The sequence below is a fragment of the Dermacentor silvarum genome, chromosome 7 (genome assembly GCF_013339745.2).
Source record: "Dermacentor silvarum isolate Dsil-2018 chromosome 7, BIME_Dsil_1.4, whole genome shotgun sequence".
NCBI classification, from domain to species: domain Eukaryota; kingdom Metazoa; phylum Arthropoda; class Arachnida; order Ixodida; family Ixodidae; genus Dermacentor; species Dermacentor silvarum.
In genome coordinates, this window is record NC_051160.1 from 58,678,657 (window position 1) to 58,690,941 (window position 12,285).

General features: G+C 48.3%; 1 protein-coding gene across 1 annotated transcript; it reads left to right on the plus strand.

Annotated features, from left to right (window-relative positions):
- Positions 1-483: 483 nt before the first annotated feature.
- LOC119458894 (uncharacterized) lies at positions 484-7,288 on the plus strand. Its single transcript, XM_049671494.1, has 3 exons — positions 484-791; positions 4,289-4,548; positions 6,651-7,288. The coding sequence occupies exons 1-3, from the start codon at positions 484-486 to the stop codon at positions 7,136-7,138; spliced, it is 1,056 nt and encodes a 351-aa protein (XP_049527451.1). The 3' UTR covers positions 7,139-7,288.
- Positions 7,289-12,285: the final 4,997 nt, after the last annotated feature.

A 12,285-nucleotide genomic window follows, 5' to 3' on the forward strand; every position in this document is an offset into this window, starting at 1 on the left:
GTGCAATTTATTGCAGAAATTTGACGGTTGCTCGGCTGTGGAGCCCCCGCATTCGACACGTAGGGTCCGGAAATGGCGTGAAGATACTCGGGCAGCAAGGCAGAGGGATGCCAATTCGCCGCCACCGCGTTTGACCACGGCGTGCCCACTACGAATAGGCAGCGCACAGGACTGCAAGATTAGGCCGTGGGACCCTCACTATAGCTGTTTCATAAGCGAAGCGCGTAAGCTTTGTAAAGTGTGAATTAATGTTACTGGCGTATTTGGTAACATGAATTATGTGCCTTAGTGCTCATATACCCTCAGCTGCACGAACGAGACGTTTGAAACGAACGAATGAATGAATGAATGAATGAATGAATGAATGAATCAATCAATCAATCGATGAAGCACGTATTTCTCGAAGACCCTTTCCTCGCGAACGCGAGCTATCCGCAAGGGAGGAGACGACGACGACGAAGAAGAAGGAGCACCCACAACAAGATGGCCGCCGTCGAGCCACTCCTCGACCGCACCGTTCGCTCCGTTCGCGCACGGCTCTTGCACCCTCGCCTGTGGAGCCTGCAAGAACTGTGCCGGCGCTGCCTCGTATCGGCGCGTTCGCTGCCCGAGTGGAAGGCCCTGACGCAAAGCTTCGCCGAGCGTGTCAGGCGTCGGGCCTGCCTCTTCTCGATCGCGCACTTCAGCGGTTGCGGGGTCAACTTCTGCCTGCACCGCTACTTCTCCGAGTCGGACCACCCCTCCTACTGGATCAGCTGCACGCTGGACCGAAAGTCCTACATGGCGGTCAGGTGCGTCGCCGTGCTCTCGAGGATATACCTGTAGATTCTGCAACAGAAGTTAAATGCTTATAGAACCGTCCAGTTAATGTCCTGCCGCAATATTCTTTAAAAGGGGTTTAGTAGATAGGCGAGATAGAGCGAAATTAAATGTTGGGAGGCAATGCTGCGAGGAGGATCTGACCTCCCAGCAACAGCTTTCTCCCGTTTCCTCGGACCAGCGCCTACAAACAGCGTTCCTCTCCGGTCTTCTCGTGGTGCATTATAACCGGGACGGCCGCTCATGCGCCATAATAAAAAAAAAAAAAAAGGAGGACGCTGAAGCTTTGCCTTTAAGAGTGGAACGCGATAGCATTCAAAGATTCCTGATTGCTTCTCACGCTTCCCGGCAACTGCAGCTTACGTGACCGTAAGGTTATGCACGAAGGCGAGCTTTCTGGCAGAAGCGCGGCCTCTTGCGTTGGCCGACCCCGGAAGTATAGAGCACAGCCGCGCAAACAAAAAGCAACATTTTGAGGTTTCTGTTATTGTTTCGCACTTTTAATATTTCAGTCTGAGAAGATTTAACATAAAAGGCATGCGCTGTCAGTGTTCTGTTTCATGACTTTCGTTTGTGGGCAGTCATTCCCAAAATTCCGAGAAATAACTTTGCCAAGAATGTAAGACAATTAAGGTACGAGCAACTTTAGTGATAGAATGGTGTGGCAACATAACCCGCATATACCGCATGACATATGGCAAAGCGTGGCATATACATATACCTAAATATATACGGAAATGTTCGCTCACGAAAACTCCGCCGACGCCGGCGCCGACACCGGATTTTCTGCGGCACGGGGCCCTTAATGCTACCGCGTTAAAATAATGACTTGCTTGGCTCTCATTGTCTTCTCCCGTATCGAAGTCGAGAACCTACGTACCATTTAAATTAGAGGCTTTTACGTGCCAAAACCACGATATGATTATGAGGCACGCCGCAGTAGGGGACTCCGGAAAATTTGGGCCACCTGGGGTTCTTTAACGTGCACCTAAATCTCAGTACACGCGTGTTTTCACACTATTTTAAAGCGAACAGCTTTCTCGAGCACTTTCGGCCGTTTTCTTTCTTGGCTGGAGGTCTGTGACGGCTGATGGTTGCTGGGTGGACTGGAGAAGAAAAACGTTCGTTCGTTCGAGCTATTCGCTCGTATTGACAATCGTCGTTGATAGTTTCTGCATAATTTTTGTTTTTATTGCGATAGCAATTATATGGACACTCAAAAGCAGATTTCTGCCGTCGGCGTCGCCGTCGCCGTCGCCGTGAGGTTCCGTATGACGTCATTTGGAGATGAAATCGTCGCCGCGCGCCGAACGCTGTATGTGCGAGTGAAATGGCGCGAGGGGCGCGTCTTTCACGGGGAGTGAACGCACGGCGGAGAACAAACGCGCGTTCTGCGCCGTGCTCGCTTAAGGGCTGCAGAAGTAGGCGTCTCTTTTCTCCTTTACAATCACCATATATGTAGAGCAAATGCGCCTTCTTCGGACGCGCGAGAGGCCGTGGGGGAGGGGGAGGGAAGGGAGGCGACGTTTAGCTGCGGCACCAAGTGCCTATTTATATCAGAGGCTCCAGCAACAGTCACCAACGCCGCACGCATTTTGAGCTAACGCGGGCAAAACGCCGATGGCGTCGACAACAGTTCTGCGTGTTGTTGCTACCAAAGCCGCTCACCTTACTTCGTATGACATTGCTGTGTTGCTATCGCATTCATTGCTTCGCCCTTAGGGCGAAACTGTGACATTTTTGTCACGACACCAGCCTCTGCCAGCTCAACTTCCTTCCTTTTGTGTACTTTTCTCTGCAAATCGCATTTCCAGAGCCTGTCTTGCCCTCTGTCCGTTTCGCGGGAATTCCCGCATTGTTCGCGCTGCTGCTCGCTATTGGAGCGCTGTATGCTCAATGCGCGTGACACTGCATGAAGCGCCACACGTATTACGTCATTGAATGGGCGAACCACGAGGTTTCTTCGAGAGGGGCGCGCGGGCTTCTGTTTGAACGTTCAGTTGTTTTCACGGGCGTACATCGGCGTCATACCTTCCGGACTTTAGCGTGTTTGGGGAGAATTTATCGGTAAATGTTTAAAACATTTTCAACAGTGAGGATCTTGTTTTACAGCGGAGCTGTTAAGCTTTTCGTAAGTCCGTTTCGTGCCGACAGAAAACTCGGCCCAGGTGTGCGCCGCCGAGCCGCGCAACCTCCTCGCATCACACACGTGCATAGGGTGGCCGCGACATGCGTGCGCTTCGCCTTCCCTCTCCCCAGCCGAGGAGAAGCAAGTGTTCGCTTAGCCGTGAAGTCACTGATATGCTAGAAAGATATGAGCAGTCAGCGCGCCGATAGACGTGTCGCCTCTCTCATCTAGTGAACACGCGTGCACAGCTACCATGGGGCCAGCGAAGAAAGGCAAGACTTCCGAGCCTAGCCAAGCCATGCATAAGATCGCAAAACTTAGCAAAACCTAGCAAAACTTAGTGTGAACCTAGCCAAGCCATGCATAACATCGCAAAGCTTGGAAAAACCTAGCAACACTTAGTATGAACCTAGCCGAGCCATGTATGACCTCGCAAAACTTAGCAAAACGTTGCAACACTTAAAAGCCGGAACTCTAGCTCCGCTGTGACCCAGCCTTGCACCACTAGTGCAAACTGCCAACATTTGTTTTACGTGCGTCTGCAGAATGGGCGGAATCTCTTTAGAGCACGGTCTGAAACGCAATCCACGGATTTATCCGAGCACTACTATATCAATAAACTCGGCCTGTATATTGGTTATGTAGGCGCTAACAAACTCTCACTCTCTCTTTTACTCGCGAGCACATGACAAGGCTCACTACAAGAACCGGCGCTGCGCAGTTAATAATCGAAGTGCCTTACGTGTTAATGGCAGAGCCTTCACGGCCACGTGGTTCGCAGTTTATCGATTTTAGCATTTGAAGGATAGTCGTAAGAGGACTTGACGGGGTTCCATAGGGCACCCCGGTTAAGGGCACTAAAGGAGTGACGAGATTAGGAACTTTGCCGAGATATGATGGAGCAAAGGGTGACGCTAGATAGAGGAGATTGCTAGGAGAAACCTTCGTCCAGGAGTGCATAGGCACAAATAGCGCGGCTCTTGTTAATAATGATGATGATAACAACGTGCAACGCAGCCGTTACACGAGGATATAAGGATAATACTAATCTTTACAGCACACAACGCAGTGCTTATCAGAGAGGCAGCTATATAGGATCGAGGAGCATTTCGAAAACACTTCCTTTAAAGACGTTTTAGAACATGGTAGGACGGATCATTGTGCAAGCAGCAATGCTAGACAAAATGAAGCAGAAAAAAAAATTAAACAGATGGCGACGTGCCCTTTTACACAGGGAATAGGCTGCTGGTAGATTAAATTACAGGTCATAGAAAATCGGTCATCGAAAGAGTTTGGACCGTAAAACGAAGCGGGCTATTTCATTGTCCTTTGGGGAGACAGGGCATCGAACTACAACGCGGACCGGCTGCTGGAAGACGACGACCTGTGGCACTGGGCTCGCCTCGACCACCCGCACGTGCTGTCGGTGCTGGCAGTGGCGTGCAACGCGCCTGGCATCCAGGTGTACCTGGTGACCCTGTCGCCCGACGACGGTCTCGAGCACTTCGCCGGCATCCTGGCCGTCAGGGATCTCTGCGTCCGCGAGCTGCACCTGTGGAAGTTCCTCCACCAGCTGTGCTCGGCTCTCATCTACCTCCGAGGTCGGCGTACGTGAGCGCACGGATGACCTTGCACGCCCCGAACGTTAATATCTGACGCACTTAAGAGAAGGTTTTAGCAAGTAGAAGCCCCTGTCTTAATACACGAGAATGGAGAAATCGTCTTGCTCGGCGTTCACTGCACCGATAGTGATCATATTTGCTGCGTTTCAAATAAGTTAATGCTTTGTAACTGCAGGAAGTGGATTTTAAGTTATGCCATAAGTTTTTAAATAAAAAATTATTCAATATTGCAAATGAAAAAAAAAAACGAATTTGAGAATTTCTGTAACAGCTGTGTAACGCAGCAATAAACTAAGACATCACAGTTATGTAAGCTTCATCTAATAAAACATCTAAAACGGACACATTGCGTGATACAACGCTGTCATGTATATCTATATGTTTCTCTCTCTCTCTCTCTCTCTCTCTATATATATATATATATATATATATATATATATATATATATATATATACATACCAGTGATTTCTGCTTCAGGACTTTTCAATTTCTCTTGAACACTGTAATAATTATACGGAAGTTGTAAACGCATATAAATTTGTCCGCTTGAGATGCTTTAGCAGATGCAGTTTAAATAACAGCGCTATGTGTCGTTGGTGCAGAGTTACGGATTTGTAAACTTTGTGCTTCAGTCTTATTTATGCACAATTTCAGCAACATTTGCAAAATCGGTGTCTTGCAGACGGTGGGGTGCAGCTTTCTCTTTTAAACGCAACGGATTTCATTCGTATCGGTCAAGCGGTTCTTGGATGAGACCATTTCTACGTTGAACACGTATTGTGCTAGGAGTTGGGCCTCAGTTAGAGCTTCCTATTTACGCCTAGGCCTGAATGCCACAGTCTGAAACTTGAAAACATTATTCGATTGCAATCAAGCGCTCGGAGTTGAGCACAAACGGGACGTAAGCATGGCAGGAAAGGCAGAACAGTACGAGCACAAAGATAGCAATTTGCTGATGCACTCTGCCTTTTCACTACACCATTAGTACTAACATCGGTTATTGTAGTACATTAACAGAGATAGCAGCAGTAATAGAAGCAGAAGCAGCGATGGTGGTAGCAGGGGTGATTGTGGTTCTAGCAGTTGTGGTCATGATTGCAGTTCAACTATAGTAAGTAGGAGTGAGACAGCGGAGCCAGAAAGAGGGGATACTTAGTCTATTAGTCGTAGGAAATATGCCATCGCATCTCAGAACTGCTGAGCGAATTATGGAATTCAAACGCATAATTAGAATGCTTCATACGCTTTTGAAAGCGAGCAACGATTGGTTGATTGAATTATTACGCAAAAAGTTGAAGTTAGCAATGTTTTCTGAATACCAAAATAATCTCATCGTTCTAATTAAACGCCAGACATGGCCGCAATCAAACGACAAGGGATGGCAACAAATACGCGCCTTCAAGCGCACAATTCATTTATGAAAGCAAAGATTTCTTCGTTTTCCTCTCCGTGTTTTGGCGCTTGTGCGCGGTCGATGTCTCGCGGAATAAAGTGGGTCGATCCCGGAAAACCTTGTAATAACGAACTGGGCCGATCCTGGTGGTGGTGTTATGAAAACTGGCCCAATCGAATGTGACAATGTTATAACGGACGGTGTGAGGGGGGTTGCGAAGGTGTGGGAGGGAGGGTGATGGTGGTGAGGGGGGATGGCGAGGGTAATCGCGTGCTGAAGCCGCATGCATTCAACGGAATTGCATGCGAATACCAAGGAAGCTAAAACACTGTCTTTGACAATCATTATCGATGGTTCCTATATACCGCAATATTTACACACTGGTTTCATTTCATTCATTTCACTCTCGGGGTGCTTCATAGTAATACAGAGATACGGAGGCACAAGTCTAGTGTAAAACACAATAAAGGAGCAAAGTTGCCTCCTCCTGTAATGAAAACAAAAATAATTCAGTACAGCGTTATGTGACGGCATATAGTGAAACATAAAAAATCGTAATACAAAAACGCAGGGAAGGTAGCTAAAAGGAATAGAGCAAATTGGTTAGCGACAATCTTGATACGGGAGAAACACGACTTTCTGCCAAATAACGATGTCTTCCCACCGCGTCTTTCTGCACGATTGCAGGTCAGGGCTTGGCGGTGGAGCCGTTCGACTTCTTCAACGTGTACCTGCGCCACACCGACCTGGTGCTCAACAACGGGCTCGTGTGGAACCAGCGCCGCTTCGAGATCACCTCGCTGCCCGGTTCCCTGTGGTCGCTCCTGCTGCGGCCGGACGACGACTTCGCCGCCGTCTACGCGGCAGTCTCGACCGCCCAGCACGAGGCCAGGGCCTTCTCGGTCGCCGTAGTCGTAGCTCAGCTGGTGGCTCTGGCCATCAGCGACGACGCCGCCGGCGCAGCCGGACGTCAGCGCAGTTCCACTTCCGGAAGCCTCCAGGCCGTGCACCGCATCTACGGCATCGAGCTCGTCTCGTCGCCATGCTCGTACGGCCAGCAGCTGGTGTCCACGCTGGCCGAGATGTTCCGGAGTCCCCAGCCCGCGCTGGAAGCTGTCCGGGACAGGGCCGGCGTGATGTATGCGTCCATGGCGTCGTTGGACGCCCGTTGCTGAAGAGATGGACGCCGTGTATCGCGATTTTTGTGTGAAACGATTTTGTTGTACGTAAATATACGGCGCAGCCGTCTTTTGATGCGCCGAACGTAGAGATGTGTCAATGCTAGTGTTCCGGCTGCACAAACACCGTATAATTTAGCTACAGCAACAGATTTGGCTGATCTCAAGATATGAGGGATCAGGTGGTAAGTAAGGCTTTCCGTGCTTCTCGTGCAAATGTAAGGCTAATGACGGGATTGTTTGCACAAAATGACGTGAAATGAATAATTTTAAGCTCTTTTCTGTAGCTGACTTGTTCAATTTCCTGCGGCAAATTTCTTTATTGCTTTGCAGCTCAACGCTCTTCGCTCAATGCACGCTATGTTGTAGTAGTAGTAGAGGGATTGTTGCTTTTGTTGTCATTGTTTTTGTTGTGGTGGTAGTTGGGTGACACCTACGAGATGGGTTGTCCACACTTCTGGTAATGAGCAGCACACACAACGAAAAGACAAAGAAAGGAACAATCGGGAAGGTATACACTGCGTAACATTTGCGATGAAAGTTCTCATGGATTCTTTGCATCAAGCACAAATAACTCACTACTGCACCAATCGCTTTATGAGCTGTTTAAACCAACCGCCAGTCTGTAACGCGTAAACAAATTGTGGGCCGATCCTGGCGGCAGTGCAGAAAGGGTCCAAGCGCAATGGCACATACCCCTGTGAACTAGCGAAGGTGTTTAAGCCTAGCCCAAATACGAGGCCAATATCTTGCGATAGCCAATACATAGCGAATCAATAGGTAATCGATAATCGATCAATACCTAATACCGGAAAAGCATAACCCGTAAGGCCAGGACCAGCTAGGTGCCGATCAGCTCCGCTGTTTCTTTAGCCTTGCGCCACTATAGTACAAGCTACGCAAATTTTCTTTCCACTTCAACCTCATTTTAAATTAGTTTTTTTTTGTGGATACATGGACACTGTGTACTAGCACCTAATGCGATTTCAGACAGTTCGGCAAAGGCAGCGCTTGGTGGGACCACAGGTTTATTTATACCGAACCTTACCCTGCTGGCGGTTACAAGATTCCGAAAAAAAAAAAAAAAAAACATTTCTTGGTCGAAAAAGTCTCTCTCTTTGCTGCGCTGAATTACAGACCTTTATAGCGTTCCTTATAAATTTCTGGTTGGTTCCTTCGCGGAAATGCGAAGTTTCGATTACCTGTCAACGGTATCGAATTCCGCAAGTAAATCTGTACATGAGTAAGCGTCGGTTAGCACCATCGAACTTTTATGCGAGATCTGGGGATTGGGAATTTGGAATCGCTGGATCATTTCCTCCTCCATTGCAGAAAATATGACCACGAAAGAAATATCGACTTACAGCAACTCCTATTGTGTATTGATCTTCCTCTCTCAGTACTTAGCATTTTATCTTATGGTGCGAGCACCATCGGTCGAGCCCGAAAGGAAGTGCGTCAGATTGTACATGAGTAAGTGGGCTGACATGTTAAACACCTTTTCCTCTTCTTCATTATTAATACTGGAACACATTAAAAATAGTTCATCAAAACTTGCCATGATCACTTTTTCAAATATATTTTTGTAGAACTTATAATCATTATGAAAGGCGACGCCGACAACAACATTTCGATAAGAGGCTACCAGCGCATTCAAAAATAGGTATTCTAGCAATACACCGGTATATATATATATATATATATATATATATATATATATATATATATATATTCTACCTAGGTGACGATAGGAGGAGGAGGAGGAGAGAAAGGGAAGGCAGGGATGTTAACCAGAAATGCGTCTGGTTGGCTACCCTACTCTGGGGGAAGGGTAAGAGGGAATAGAAAGGTGAGATAGAGAGAGGAGCGGGGGGGGGGGGGGGGAGGAAGGATAGGGTGAGCTCGCGCACGCACGCGGAGGACCTGAGCAATTCAAAGCGTTCACATAGGACAGTCGCCCTCAAGAACGACAACAGTGCCTTCACAGCTTTGTGGGCCGACGAGCGATGGGGACGGTCTTCAAGGAGCACCTGCACGGACAACGGCCGATCGTCAAGTCGTCGCAATGCGTTCGATAATGTTTGTCTTTCCGACTGAAATTGATCTCAGTGACACAATAGATGTTCTATGTTCTCTTCGCCTGCCGCAGACGTCGTACATAGCACTTTCGGTCATTCCAATCAAAGCACAGTACGCCTTCGTGAAAGCCACTCCCAACCACAGCCGGTATAGAAGCGATGCCTCACGTCGGTGAATCGCGGGTGGAGGTCGGAGTTGGAGCAAAGGTTACAGTTCGTGTAACCTGGTGCGCCTTATATTTGAGGTGTTCCACTCGGTTAAAGATAGCTTGCGTGCCAGGTGACGAAGCTGCCTTCCAGCGTCTCTCCTGGAAAGAGGAATGGGAACGCTGTGTTCTTGATGTGACTCTCGGGCAGCTTTGTCTGCATGATCGTTTCCACTGATGCCACAATGACCAGGTAGCAACTGGAAAATAATTTCGTGGTCTTTCTGTTTGACGTCGTGGTGTAGTTTGACAATTTCGTACGTTAGTTGTTCGTGAGCTCCACGTCGGAGAAATGCCCTGCATACTTTGTAAAGCCGGTCTCGAGTCGGAAAACACGGCCCATGTACCAGGACTCTCTGCGTCAATAAATTGAAGCCGTGAGCTCTGCAGCCGTGGACGTCGTGACATGTGATGTCTTGAATCGCATTGTTACTCCTCTCGTCGGTATAAACACAGCACCGGCAGAACTGGTCTATGTAGTCGATCCGTCCGTATAAACGGGAACGTGGCTGCTGTATTTCTCGTACAACAGGAGTAAACTCAATTGTTTTAGTGCAGACGGTGATAGATCTGACTTTTTCTGAAGTCCTGGAATAGGTGACGATAGCTGACACGCTAGGTGACGATAGCGTGTCATGCGAATGGGACCGCAATCCCAATGTAATGTCAGTGTTCTTTATTCTTTTGCTAAAGCATCTGCTTGTTGTGCAAAACGGTATACGGCGCGTTTACATTGCATCCATATTTTATTGCGCTTCGTTTCAGTGCGTGTCATTCTTTTTGGTACTCGAATTTTATAATTTGACGAAGGGCAAATAAATTGTGGGATTAGGGATAAGAACAATTATAACAGGAAAACGTTAACAAAGTAAACATTTTTGTTTTGCATAGGTAATCATACACGGCTCGCCAGACACATTCCTATGACTGTAGCCTAGCTCCTATACTCCAAGTGAGGGAGCGACAATACCGCATAGAGTCAGCCCAAGATCCCGAAGCGGAACCTGAAAAAAAAATCGTGTCTGTTCATTGGAAACCACGGGCAGGATAGAAAAATGTGATAGATAGATTCCAGCTCATTTCTGATGTAGCATTAAGGGGATGCCGTCAGAACAGATTTGCGGAAGTAAAAATTTAGCGGTGGGAAAAGACAGCGCAACCTTGTTAGTGAAAATTCGAATCGTCGGGTAGGGCACCGGTACTGGGACGTAGATAGAGCCTGGGGAGTTAGTGGAACATACCGAGTCTGGGAGACTAACCAAAAACAGCTTAGTAGAAAATAAATTGTGGCATAATTGTAAAAGAATTGGAACACGATTTGAGAAAGGTTAAGGTCAAAAGAAAGAGATCAGTGAGAAAGAATTTATGAGAATGAAAAAAAAAATATAGTTAAACAAATCGCAATCAATGTGGAGCACCAGAATCGAGACACCCGAGGACAGCCAATTAGTGAGAATCATACGACTCATGTCTGGTCCGAGAAGACGAAGCGGTGTTTCTAATACTCATTTTTTCCCGTAAAACAATAAATCGTCGACAAGAAAATTCGCCAGAGGCATTTAAGACTGCTGACGTGTGGGAATGGGAAAGCATTATAGTCGTTTGGTGAAATGTTTTCGATTTATGTTTTCGACATGCATTAAAGTTATTTCTGCCGATTAGGTGCCGCTGAGGTAGACGCTTCAGAGACCATCGCATTAAAGACAGCACCGATGAAATCCAAAGAGCAGGGGACGCGCGGGAAGCAGCGCACTCCTTTTATACACTCATGACGTGGCGCCACCTCCTCACTATTGGCTGCGCCGTCACGTGCCCAATGACCCACACATTAGGCCCCACGGTTAGTCAGCCAGATGGCTGCGACGTGACGTGTGCAATGACGCACGCGCTAGGCACACCTTTAGTCAGCCAGAACCGTGGCGTCGGGGAAGCGTGCTCGTCTCGCACCCCGGAGGCGCGGATTAGATTCCCACCTTGACGGAAGCGCACAGAATTTTCGCTTCAAAGTCATTAATTTACTTTGTTTACTGAAACCTTTCGGAGAAAACTCACATCAGACCGAGCATTTTTAACGTGTTTTTACTTTTTGCGCCGTCGGCCATTTTTGGTATCATCGATCGGTCACGCCACCACCACCGACGGATTTTCGCGTAATGGGGCATATAATGCTTTCACACTGAAATTAGAAAAAAAAAAGATCCTTGCCGGTTCTGAGCTGAGCAGTCCATGCAAGCTAAAGAAGAAGATGCCCCGAGCCTACCACAGCACGGCCCCCACGGTGAAGCTTCCAAAAGGTCATGTATTTCCAGCGATTCTCCGAAGCACCGCCGATGGCGAGCGCCCAGCCGCTCCAGACAGGCGTTGCTGCTACTGGCTTATACGCACAGCCGGTCCAGCCAACCGCTCTCGGCGCGGCATACCCCGCCGGGTCTGTTCAGCCTGACCTGGCCAACGCCTACTGTCCCCTGCCACCGCTACCTGTTCCTGACGCTGTGTGCCTTCCTTCCAATCAAGGCTTCTACGCTCCGGCTCCACTCCCCGGATTGTCGCGTGCTGCCTCGGCTCCCGGTGCGGCCTTGCCAGCAGACGTCCCCGACGAACAGTGGGGTGTCGATGCAGCTGCAGGTAAGGCTTCGGATGCTTGGTGACATTCGTAGATGTGGAACATAATTCCGAAGTAACGGCCTCGGACACAAGTTGGGCGCTGGGTAACATACGTGGCACTTGGCTGCCCGAGGCTCTTGACTGCACTTTGGCGTAATGTTCTTGCGTTAGCAGACTTCTAAAAACTTAAACCAGGGGTAGAGGGGCTGAGCTAATGGCCAAGCATGTCACACAAGTAGAACAGCACATATGTGCT

Coding starts and splice junctions, on each gene's coding strand:
- LOC119458894 (XM_049671494.1), top strand. CDS start 484: ATGGCCGCCGTCGAGCCACTCCTCGACCGCACCGTTCGCTCCGTTCGC. Junction 792..4,288: donor AAGTCCTACATGGCGGTCAG/GTGCGTCGCCGT, acceptor TTGGGGAGACAG/GGCATCGAACTACAACGCGG. Junction 4,549..6,650: donor GGCTCTCATCTACCTCCGAG/GTCGGCGTACGT, acceptor GCACGATTGCAG/GTCAGGGCTTGGCGGTGGAG.